This window comes from Narcine bancroftii, chromosome 10, assembly GCF_036971445.1.
Source record: "Narcine bancroftii isolate sNarBan1 chromosome 10, sNarBan1.hap1, whole genome shotgun sequence".
NCBI classification, from domain to species: Eukaryota; Metazoa; Chordata; class Chondrichthyes; order Torpediniformes; family Narcinidae; genus Narcine; species Narcine bancroftii.
In genome coordinates, this window is record NC_091478.1 from 103,028,734 (window position 1) to 103,039,940 (window position 11,207).

Sequence of the window (11,207 nt, forward strand, 5' to 3'; positions counted from 1 at the left end):
GTGCGGCAAGATGGCGGCAACGTGTGCCTGCAGCGGCCGGGAGAGCGGCGATTCGTCGCAGCCCCCGGCGGCGGGTGAGAGGCCGCAGGGACCCCCGGCGACGGCGGCAGATGTCCCGGCCTTCCAGCTCATCAGGCCGTCGGTGTCCGAGCTCAGCCGAGAAGTGAGGACGAATATCCTGTGCACGGTGACGGGATGCGGCAAGATCCTCCCCAACCCACCGGCCCTGGGGATGCACCTGGTCAAATCCCACAGGGTGCAGGTGGGTTCGCACAAGGCGCTGGCCCCCCCCTCCCCCTCCCCCCCCCTCCCCCTCCCCCTCCCCCTCCCCCCCCCTCCCCCTCCCCCTCCCCCTCCCCCCCTCTCCCCCTCCCCCCCCTCCCCCCTCTCCCCCTCCCCCCCTCCCCCCTCTCCCCCCCTCCCCCCTCTCCCCCCCTCCCCCCTCTCCCCCTCCCCCTCTCCCCCTCCCCCTCCCCCCCCTCCCCCTCCCCCCCCTCCCCCCCTCCCCCTCTCCCCCTCCCCCCCTCCCCCTCCCCCCTCTCCCCCTCCCCCCTCCCTCTCCCCCTCCCCCTCCCCCCTCTCCCCCCCTCCCCTCTCCCCCTCCCCCTCCCCCCTCCCCTCTCCCCCTCCCCCCCCTCCCCCTCCCCCCTCCCCCTCCCCCTCTCCCCCTCCCCCTCCCACCCTCCCCCTCTCCCACTCCCCCCCTCTCCCCCTCCCCCTCTCCCCCCTCCCCCTCCCTCTCCCCCTCCCCCCTCTCCCCCCTCCCCTCCCCCTCTCCCCCTCCCTCCCCCCCTCCCCCCTCTCCCCTCTCCCCCTCCCCTCCCCCTCCCCCCCCTCTCCCCCCTCCCCTCCCCCCTCTCCCCCTCCATCTCCCCCCTCTCCCCCTCCCTTCCCCCCTCCCTCCCCCCTCCCCCTCCCTCCCCCCTCCCCCTCCCTCCCCCCTCCCTTCCCCCTCCCCCTCCCTTCCCCCTCCCCCTCCCCCCTTCCCCCTCCCCCCCTTCCCCTTCCCCCTCCCCCTCCCCCCCTTCCCCCTCCCCCTCCCCCCCCTTCTCCCTGCCCTTCCCCCTCCCTTCCACACTCCCTTCCTCTCCCCTCTCCCCCTCCCCTCCCCCCCCACCCCTCCCTCCCCCCCACCCCTCCCTCCCCCCCACCCCCTCCCCTCTCCCTTCCCCCCGTCCCCCTTCCTTCCCCTCCCTCCCCCCACCCCCTCCCTTCCCCCTCCCCCCACCCCCTCCCTTCCCCCTCCCCCCACCCCCTCCCTTCCCCCTCCCCCCACCCCCTCCCTTCCCCCTCCCCCCACCCCCTCCCCCCACCCCCTCCCTTCCCCCTCCCCCCACCCCCTCCCTTCCCCCTCCCCCTTCCTTCCCCTCCTCCCCCTCCCTTCCCCCTCCCCCCACCCCCTCCCTTCCCCCTCCCCCCACCCCCTCCCTTCCCCCTCCCCCCACCCCCTCCCTTCCCCCTCCCCCCACCCCCTCCCTTCCCCCTCCCCCCACCCCCTCCCTTCCCCCTCCCCCCACCCCCTCCCTTCCCCCTCCCCCCACCCCCTCCCTTCCCCCTCCCCCCACCCCCTCCCTTCCCCCTCCCCCCACCCCCTCCCTTCCCCCTCCCCCCACCCCCTCCCTTCCCCCTCCCCCCACCCCCTCCCTTCCCCCTCCCCCCACCCCCTCCCTTCCCCCTCCCCCCACCCCCTCCCTCCCCCCTCCCTTCCCCCTCCCTCCCCCCTCCCTTCCCCCTCCCCCCCACCCCCTCCCCCTCCCTTCCCCCTCCCCCTCCCTTCCCCCCTCCCCACTCCCTTCCCCTCTCCCCACTCCCTTCCCCCTCCCCACTCCCTTCCCCCTCCCCACTCCCTTCCCCCTCCCCACTCCCTTCCCCCTCCCTTCCCCCTCCCCACTCCCTTCCCCCTCCCCACTCCCTTCCCCCTCCCCACTCCCTTCCCCCTCCCCACTCCCTTCCCCCTCCCCACTCCCTTCCCCCTCCCTTCCCCTCCCTTCCCCCTCCCTTCCCCTCCCTTCCCCCTCCCTTCCCCCTCCCTTCCCCCTCCCTTCCCCCTCCCTTCCCCCTCCCTTCCCCTCCCTTCCCCCTCCCTTCCCCCTCAAGGTTATAGAATACCATTCATCAATCTCACAGCAGGTGGGAAGAAAATACAGTACAACTCCAAATGGTCAGGACTGGACCCATTTCAGATAAACTTTTTAAAAAATAAAACAGCCCATTAGCACCAGCAAATCACTTGTAATAGCATTTATACAACAACAAACAATCAGCCAAGGCTTTTTAAGCATTAAAAAAAAGTTTAATTCTCACCAAAAAAATACTGGCTACTGCCGATCACTGACACTTTCCCATCGAGGCACAACTTGTGCCAAGAGGCCGAGGATCCCTCTCCTGCTTGGGAGCCCGAGGTCCATTGCCACCTGACATCCCCTTTCAGTTCTGTTCCAAAAAAATTTTGGATAAATTATTATTTCAGATATCCGATTTCAGATAATCGGAGTTGTACTGTGTTTTCCAGACTGGTAGTCCTGATTTTTAATGTGCTTCCTTCATGGTAGTGGGTGAAAGATACTGAGTGATGGATGGCAGGGACTCTCTAATTCTTTGAACCCTGTTTTAGCAACACTCCTGATGAATGTTGTCAATAGAGGAAAGGAAGAAACTAGTGATCATCTCGGCTGATTTAATGATCCTCTGATATCTGGTCTGATGCTTTGCAGCTACCATACTATGCAATGATGCTATTAATTGTGGAGGGCACTCTTAATTGTGTTTTTCTACCCAGTACTGGTTTGTAACTTAGATCTTTTCTGTTGACTTTTGTCTTCGGGAACCTGCTGAGCTATTTGTTTTCCTTTTGAGGGATGGTGATTTCTAATTGCATTGCATTTCTAATTTAATTGTGCCCCTGGTTATGCAAGGGCATTCTAATCAAGCCATCCCTGCCTCTGGAAGAGAAATCGAGAGTCTATTCACCAGCACTAATTATGGTGGACTTCAGGGTAATTGAGTGATCAAGCAGCGAAATAAAAATAGAAAATGCTGGAAACACTCAGCAGGTCAGGCAGCATCTGTGGAAAGAGAAGCTGAGTTAATATTTCTGGTAGTAGACACTTAGATGAAAGGTCTTTGACCCTGAAATATCAAGTCCATTTCTCCTTCAACAGATGCTCCCTGACTTAGTGAGATTTTCTAGCTTTTCATGTTTTTATTTCATATTTCTGCAGTCATTTTTAATTTCCCACTGTAAGACGCTTTATGGCTTCAAAAGCATGGGGATGACAGTGGCTCGTGAAAATTGTTTTTTTGGGATTCTTGAGATCTTAAATGTTGATTTTTCTTGCATTGGGAATATGAGTCAATGGCTTTAGCAGAATTAGAACAAAAAGTTTAATCAACTTTTAATATGCAGTGAAAGGGGACAGAAAAGAAAATATAAGACATATACTGGAGAGATTAAATTACGTACACTCTCTTCTCTTTGGCTTGGCTTCGCGGACGAAGATTTATGGAGGGGTAAATGTCCACGTCAGCTGCAGGCTCGTTTGTGGCTGACAAGTCCGATGCGGGACTGGCAGACACGGTTGCAGGGGAAAATTGGTTGGTTGGGGTTGGGTGTTTCCTCCTTTGTCTTTTGTCAGTGAGGTGGGCTCTGCGGTCTTCTTCAAAGGAGGTTGCTGCCCGCCGAACTGTGAGGCACCAAGATGCACGGTTGGAGGTGATATCAGCCCACTGGCGGTGGTCAATGTGGCAGGCGCCAAGAGATTTCTTTAGGCAGTCCTTGTACCTCTTCTTTGGTGTACCTCTGTCACGGTGGCCAGTGGAGAGCTCGCCATATAACACGATCTTGGGAAGGCGATAGCCCTCCATTCTGGAGACGTGACCTACCCAGCGCAGTTGGATCTTCGGCAGCGTGGATTCGATGCTGTCGGCCTCTGCCATCTCGAGTACTTCGATGTTAGGGATGAAGTAACTCCAATGAATGTTGAGGATGGAGCGGAGACAACGCTGGTGGAAGCGTTCTAGGAGCCGTAGGTGATGCCAGTAGAGGACCCATGATTCGGAGCCGAACAGGAGTGTGGGTATGACAACGGCTCTGTATACGCTAATCTTTGTGAGGTTTTTCAGTTGGTTGTTTTTCCAGACTCTTTTGTGTAGTCTTCCAAAGGTGCTATTTGCCTTGGCGAGTCTGTTGTCTATCTCGTTGTCGATCCTTGCATCCGATGAAATGGTGCAGCCGAGATAGGTAAACTGGTTGACCGTTTTGAGTTTTGTGTGCCTGATGGAGATGTGGGGGGGCTGGTAGTCATGGTGGGGAGCTGGCTGATGGAGGACCTCAGTTTTCTTCAGGCTGACTTCCAGGCCAAACATTTTGGCAGTTTCCGCAAAAAAGCAAAAGGAGGATAGTGTTTGGGCAGGTAAAGAAATGAGATGGGTCTTAAGGCGATGTATATGAAAATAGTAAAATCATTATCTGAAATTTTGAGTTAAGAATGCTGCAATATGTTTAAAAGATGTTCCTTTTGATATAATTGTATTTCTTTGCAACAGTGCAGGAGCCAAGGACTACTTTGGGATTGGGTCATGTTCATTGTGAGTAGATATTCTTCACACCAGTCACTTGGTTCTTCCAACTCTAGAGGAAAGTCCACTGTTAGCAGCCAATCCATTATAATAAATTGAAATTGCTGTTAATCCATAATGAATGTTTGAGAGCTTGGTGACTTTTTGTGATTTAATTGTCCTGCCTTTTACTACATACCTTACCCATTTCTTCTTCCCTCCTCCACCACCCTCTTTTATCTGTATCTTTTAATCTTATTCCTTCCGGGTGAAAGATCATTTCTTTGTTCGCATACTACCTGGTCAGTATTTGCAATTTTATTTTGATTTCTATTCCTTGTATTTCACTTGAAGTTCTATTATTTATTTGCATTTGTGTATAATTATAGGATTGCAGTGTTAATCCAACTGTGAGGAAAGATTTGAAATCCTCTGTTCAGAAATTATACTGCTGTCCCATTGAAGGTTGTCCAAGAGGACCGAACAGACCATTTTCTCAATTTGCCCTTGTTAAACAGGTGAGGAGAGCAATACCACAATTCTATTTTTAGATGTAATTTGTGTATGTTGCCAAAGGAATCAACAGAAATTTGCATGCATGTGGTCTATCCTAATTTGTTGCCTTTGCTGTATCCAATGTGGCTTCGTCTGCACTGGTGAGCTAAACACAGATTGGGTGACTGCTTGGCTGAACACCTATGCACTTTTGTGAGTCTAAACCGGAGCTTCCCGTAGCCAACCCCAACTTCTCCAACATGTCAATGACATGTCTGTCCTTAGCCTCATCCAATGTCAGAATGAGGTCAAACTAAACTTGAAGAACAAGACATCATATTCTTTATGGACAGCTTTAAACCTAACAGCATGAGCAGTGAATTTTCAAGTTTTAAGTATTCCCCCACCCCATCTGATTTCATTGTGTCCATTTCTTACCCTTTTCCTTCCTCGTGGTTTCCTCCTTGACCTCTCCCATCTGCTGTCCTATTGCCTCTGGACTCCTCCCCCAGCTTCTTTCTCCCTTTATACATATAATATTTATTACCTGTTTTATCTTAGTTGATAAAGGGTTTGGACTTGATGTTGAAAGACCATTTCTCGCTATAGATGCTGTTTGATGAAGGTTCTTTATCCATTCAAAATTCCAAGACTGCAGCTTTCATGTTTCTCTGTTTCAGTTTTTTTAATTGTTTCTATTGGTTGAATGGAATTTTTAAATATATGAACTTGAAAGTTCTTATCACGATTATAGATGTCCCGGAAAAAGCTAAATTTAGGCCAGATTTTTCTTTATAAAAGCATTTAAGCTTCATCTGCATTTTAATGATTTTTATGGAGTCAGGAAGAGGGGAAATGAAAGGTGAAAGCAGATACCTTGCATGGGTGTGAATAGGAAAATTTCTTGAACCCTTGTTCTGGGATAAGATGGGCATCTGCAGACTTGGAATCACCACTCATGCTCGTTTCTGAAGAGAACCTGATGTTTGTTCAGTGTTTTCTATAATGTAGTTTGTAATTCTGTGCATAGTAATTTTAACATCTTCATAAGAAAGCCAATGGAATTTGGAACTGAGAGCCACACAAGATGATAATAATTAATGACCAAAGCGGTGGTTGATGGTTGTATAAATGCCTTAATGAAAGAGATAAGTGGGGAAATGAGGTGTTCCCAGCTTAGTCAACTGATACCATAATCGTGTATTAAAGTAATAGATACAAAGACACCAATCTCATGGTCCTCCAAGGATTATAAAACGAGTTTATAAAGGTGTACACTGAGATAGACAGGGTTGAGACCATGGAACGTTATGAACATAAAGGTGAGAATTTTAACATTACAGCATTGTTGTATCAGAATAAAAATGGAGAGCTCAAGGATGATTTGGTCATAAGGACTTGGTGAAGGTGAAGTTACAGCCAGCAGAGTAGGCAGTGGAAGATGAAGAGCTTACAAGGAGACTGAGAATGGTGAAGACCAGAGACAAGAGTGAAGGCTTGTTTGGTGAAGGCTGTTTAAATGTTGTAGCTTAACTCCTGTTTGCCATTTTCTTGCTCTCCAGCACTTTATGAAAATTCATGCTGAAAAGAAGCACAAGTGTGATAAATGTAGTCATTCGTATGGTACAGAATGGGACTTAAAGCGGCATGCTGAGGACTGTGGGCGGATTTTCAAGTGCACTTGCGGCTGTCCTTATGCCAGCAGACCAGCACTGTTGTCTCATGCTTACAGAACTGGACATGAAATCCCTGCAGAACATCGGTAAGCGAATGGTATTTTGGACAATCCCAGACAGATGAAAATGTTCGCACATCTTTCTTTGTATTACTTTTGGTGTAGCAAGTCATATGCCCTATTGTATCATGCATTTAAATTTGTCAAATATTTTATTGGATTTTTTAAAAATTACCATGGAGATCTAATGACAATATTCCTTGCTGATAAACAACAGACAAGGTTCTGTAACTTGTATTGGCTGAAAGGAGTTTTATTGATGGGTCAGTGCTGACTCTCTCATTCCAACACTGACACCATGTGGCCCAACTAAATACAGTATTCCAAAGTTGATGGTGATGCTGTGCCTTTGAAGGCATAATGTACATTATCATAATTTCAACTTTCCACAAAATATTTCATGGTAAAAATGTAAAGAAAGATTAAACATTTAACTTTCTAAAAAAAAATTAACACAAAATTAGTGCTGAACAATGTCTATGACCTAGAAATGAATTGTCCTGATGTGAAGTGCCATTCCCTCCTTTTACCAGGTTTTTTCTTCATCTCATGGGCATGGTTGAATTTTTATGTTGCTTTTTTTTTTAAGCTAGCAGTTAGAACATTTCTCGGACTGCTGCTTCAATCTCTCCAGCTCTGAGAATTTGTGCTGAAGAGAAGCTCCATCCACAAGATAAAATCTCTCTTTAGGAGGTGCCAGATTAGAAATCACACTTGCCTGTGAGAGAAATCTATGCCACATTATTTTCAGTGTGTAATTAGATTGCTTTCTGAAAGACGACAAAGATTCAGTAGGTCTGATGCTCCTGGATGTGCTGACTCTTGGTACATATGTGCAGGTCAATCAATGTTTTCAGCATACTATTTGTCATAAATTACTTGGGGTGGGAAAAAAAACATTGGTGTTGTCTCCTCCAATCTCAAATGGCTGCTTATGCCATTTTCCTTGAACATTTTGACCAAAAAAAGACCATAAAGTGTCTACACGAGGAGGAACAAGAACATTGATTAAGGGAGAAATTTCTTTTGGAACTTGCATCAGGTATATGTTGCTTTGGAATTCATGTCCTCGTACACAGAAACAAGAAACTGCTTTGACAAGAAAGTTCTGCTCAGCCATAAATCAAGATTCCTTCTGGGCATAAAGTGACATTCCCATCCACCTACACAAATCTACAGACTTAAATCTGGACACTAACAAGGTGCCACCACTCATATACACAATGATGGCCAATAGTGAAACCAATGAGAAACACATCTGGATTTTAAAAAAATCAAAATCTGTTTCCCTCTTTCCTTTCTTACCCCAACTTTCAGTCTCACTTCTCATGTACTTCCCTATTCCCTACTAAACCTGGAGTGCCTTGGTCACCACTTGGACATCAATCATTTTGAATCATTTGGGTCTAAGGAAGTTTGAGGAAATGCAGGTGAGCTTTAATTCAAATTGTCATGGAACTTGTGGGCTCCATTTAGCTCAAGCCATACATGCAGATATTTCTGGATTGCAAGATCAGTGTCCAGCCATAGTTAAGGGCTTCCGTTTGGTGCTCTTGATTAAGAAATTCCTTTATTAAAATACATTTTATGGTTTTGAGAATAGTTCATTAAAAAATTATTTCCTGAAGGGATTTTTTGATTGCATATTTTACAAACGTGTTAATTATACAATTCCTCTACCTCGAGTCTAGATAATCTGTTAATGCAGATAAGATTTGTTATTTAACAATGAGATGAAAGTTCTTTACTCTTACAATTCAATTTTTCTGCTTAGTTGTTGAAAACCTTTAAGGCTATGTTTGGAATTTTGGATAGTAATCTAATAAATTGGATTTGGAGATTTTGGATAGGTTGGGATTGTCAACAGAAAGAGATTTAGCTGCTATTTAATGACAGAGTACCCTTGAGATCTTGGGTAGCTTGCTGCTATTCCTTGTGTTCTTTAAACAGAGCTGTGTTGAGTTGGCAGCAGGCTGCAAAGCAGCAGATTTCAAGACTGCCTCCATGCAGAAGTTGATTTGTGTGGAAGCCCGATTAATCACTTTGGACATCTCAAAGAGCTATATATTTTAGTTAGACTGGGAGTCACTTCAGAAAGAACCAAACAAATTCAGATCATTTTTATGTTCCTTTCCCATCATTGATCTGAAATTGGAGTGCAGATTGTGTCACGAAGAAGCAGTTCTGGCAATTTGATGCCAGAGATTGAATGGTTCCACTTGAACACCAATGGGGAAGAAAAGATTGTTTTCATCACTGGGGGTTTAATTATTCTGCAGAGGCACATGGAAGAAGTCAATGGCCATCAGTTCCACAGCAGTAAACAGGTCAGCCAATTCCTGAAAACTTTCACGACGCTTGTGAGGAACAGACAAGAGGTTAGATGCTTGACTTCCAAATCCACCGTTAAGCTCCGCATGGTCTCTGCACAAATAGTAGCTAATCCTCTTCCTTCACAATCTTGCCTGAACCCAAGATTCCTTGAATTCCTTATTATCCAATTGATTACAGTCTTTAATTTACTCAACAACAGCATTCAAAAGACCTTGACCCTTTTCCTGTAAATTCTGCAAAACACTATCTATTAAAAAAAAAAGGAAACACTGAAGCTGAAATTTCTCAAAAGTCCAGGTAAGGAACTTGGTCACAATTCATCCATACTTGGCCCCTCCAGCTTTACTTCAGCTGGTATTCATTGCATGGTCCCATATATTTGAAGAGCTGTTGCCCTAGATCAAAAAGTATTTTATTTAATTATTATAATGTTCATATTTTAATTTAATTGCCTCATTTAAATATGTTTATCGCTGAATTCTTTTACTTTTTAGCTATCCTTTCAAACATTTTCGAAATGTTTCTGATCATTGGGCTGTTAAAAGAACCATTGTGGTAGACGAGGGGGAGGTTGCTTTAGGAGGCAATGCCTTGCGTGTAATTCCTGTCTGTGACACCTACCTGAAGGGTAGTATTGGTAACACCAGAAAATCATTTTGTTGGGTGGGGCAACAAATGTACAATGTGATCACAGGATTGCCAGAGGTTGAGTGCAAAGCACTAGCTCAATTTAGCCTAAAAATGCAAATTGATTCACCATTATAGTACCTATTACAATAAAATCCCCATTATCCGGTACCAACAAGGACCACGGATGCCAGAAATGCGAATTTTCCAGTTGTTTGTGACTCACTATTGCAATGTCTAACTAATACATCTCCCTTAAGAATATACTTTTTTGAAAGACAAAAGACAGTGCAAAATGTAAAGTAATTTGAAAAAAAAATCAGTATTCTAGTCTTTAATTATGTAAAGTTCATTTTAATCAAGTAATTCCTCCAACATACAAAATTTAAACTCTAACCCCAGATACTGGTGCTGTAACAGTGTTGTGCTCACCGTGCTGCCATCATAATTAACCTGCCCTCCTCGAGTTTACAGGTAAAGCTTTACTAATATACCTAATACTAATAAAGATATACTCGGCAACTCTCCCATCAACTGGGTCTTCATCCTTTTATCTTAGTCAGACCCTTGGTACAATCTGACTCTCCTCCAAGCAAATGTCTCAGTCAGACCCTCGACACACCTTCCCCGCGCTGATAACCTGACTCGCCTCCACTCAAGTGCATGATAAGACCCTCAGCACACCTTCCTTTAAATACGAACTCCATTTACGAGCGCTGTAACAGTGCTAACCATGTCACTATCATAATTACCCCCATCCCCCTCCCTCCATGTTTACAGATAGAGCCTTACTAATGTACTTTATAATGGAGTAAAACTCTAACCAGGCAGGAGTAAGGAGGCGCTTTGGGAGAGTTGCCCCAGTGACAAGTGGCACCAACCAACACCGCTGCCGTTTTATTCAAATGCAACTTTATTAAAACAGCTGCTTGGTCAGGGCACAATCAGGGCGCTCTGCTGTCTAAATGTTTTCTCTCGAGGAGCTGTGTATTGCTTCAGAGAATATTTATTTTTCTTATTTTAATTTTAAAAAATATATTTCCTCTTTTTTTAAGTTTCCTGTTGATTGCCAGATAATGGGGGTTTTACTATACTTTGAATGATGACACAGGGATTTCTCCTTCTTTGTCACTGCACTTTTGCTCTAGCCAGGCTATGCATCTATTTCTGTTAGATGTTTCCTCCTGGACTTTGTTGCTCTGCCTGGTTCAAGCTCGAGATCTCAAGCATCCTTTCCATATGCTCTGTTCTTTAGTTGCAAATCCAGTACAATAGGAAACTGATTAATCATATGATTTATGATGTATCTGAATTAATGTGGTAAATGTAGGTTTGAACATTCGTTTTTTTCCCTTTTTTAAAAATAAATAACGAATATTACGTTGAGGGTTAGTTCATTTTTCATGGCTTAAAGACAAGCATAAAAGAAAAATAGTTTTGTATTCTGTCAACTGGTCCT

At 46.4% G+C, this 11,207-nt stretch overlaps 1 protein-coding gene across 1 annotated transcript in view; it reads left to right on the top strand.

The window, feature by feature from the left end:
• The window catches only part of atmin (ATM interactor), a 19,234-nt gene continuing 8,027 nt past the window's right edge, over positions 1 to 11,207 (top strand). Inside the window, exons 1-3 of the mRNA XM_069902118.1 lie at positions 1 to 262; positions 4,947 to 5,075; positions 6,615 to 6,814. Coding sequence (XP_069758219.1) covers positions 11 to 262; positions 4,947 to 5,075; positions 6,615 to 6,814 — 581 coding nt within the window. The 5' untranslated portion in view covers positions 1 to 10. The remainder of the gene's footprint in view (positions 263 to 4,946; positions 5,076 to 6,614; positions 6,815 to 11,207) is intronic.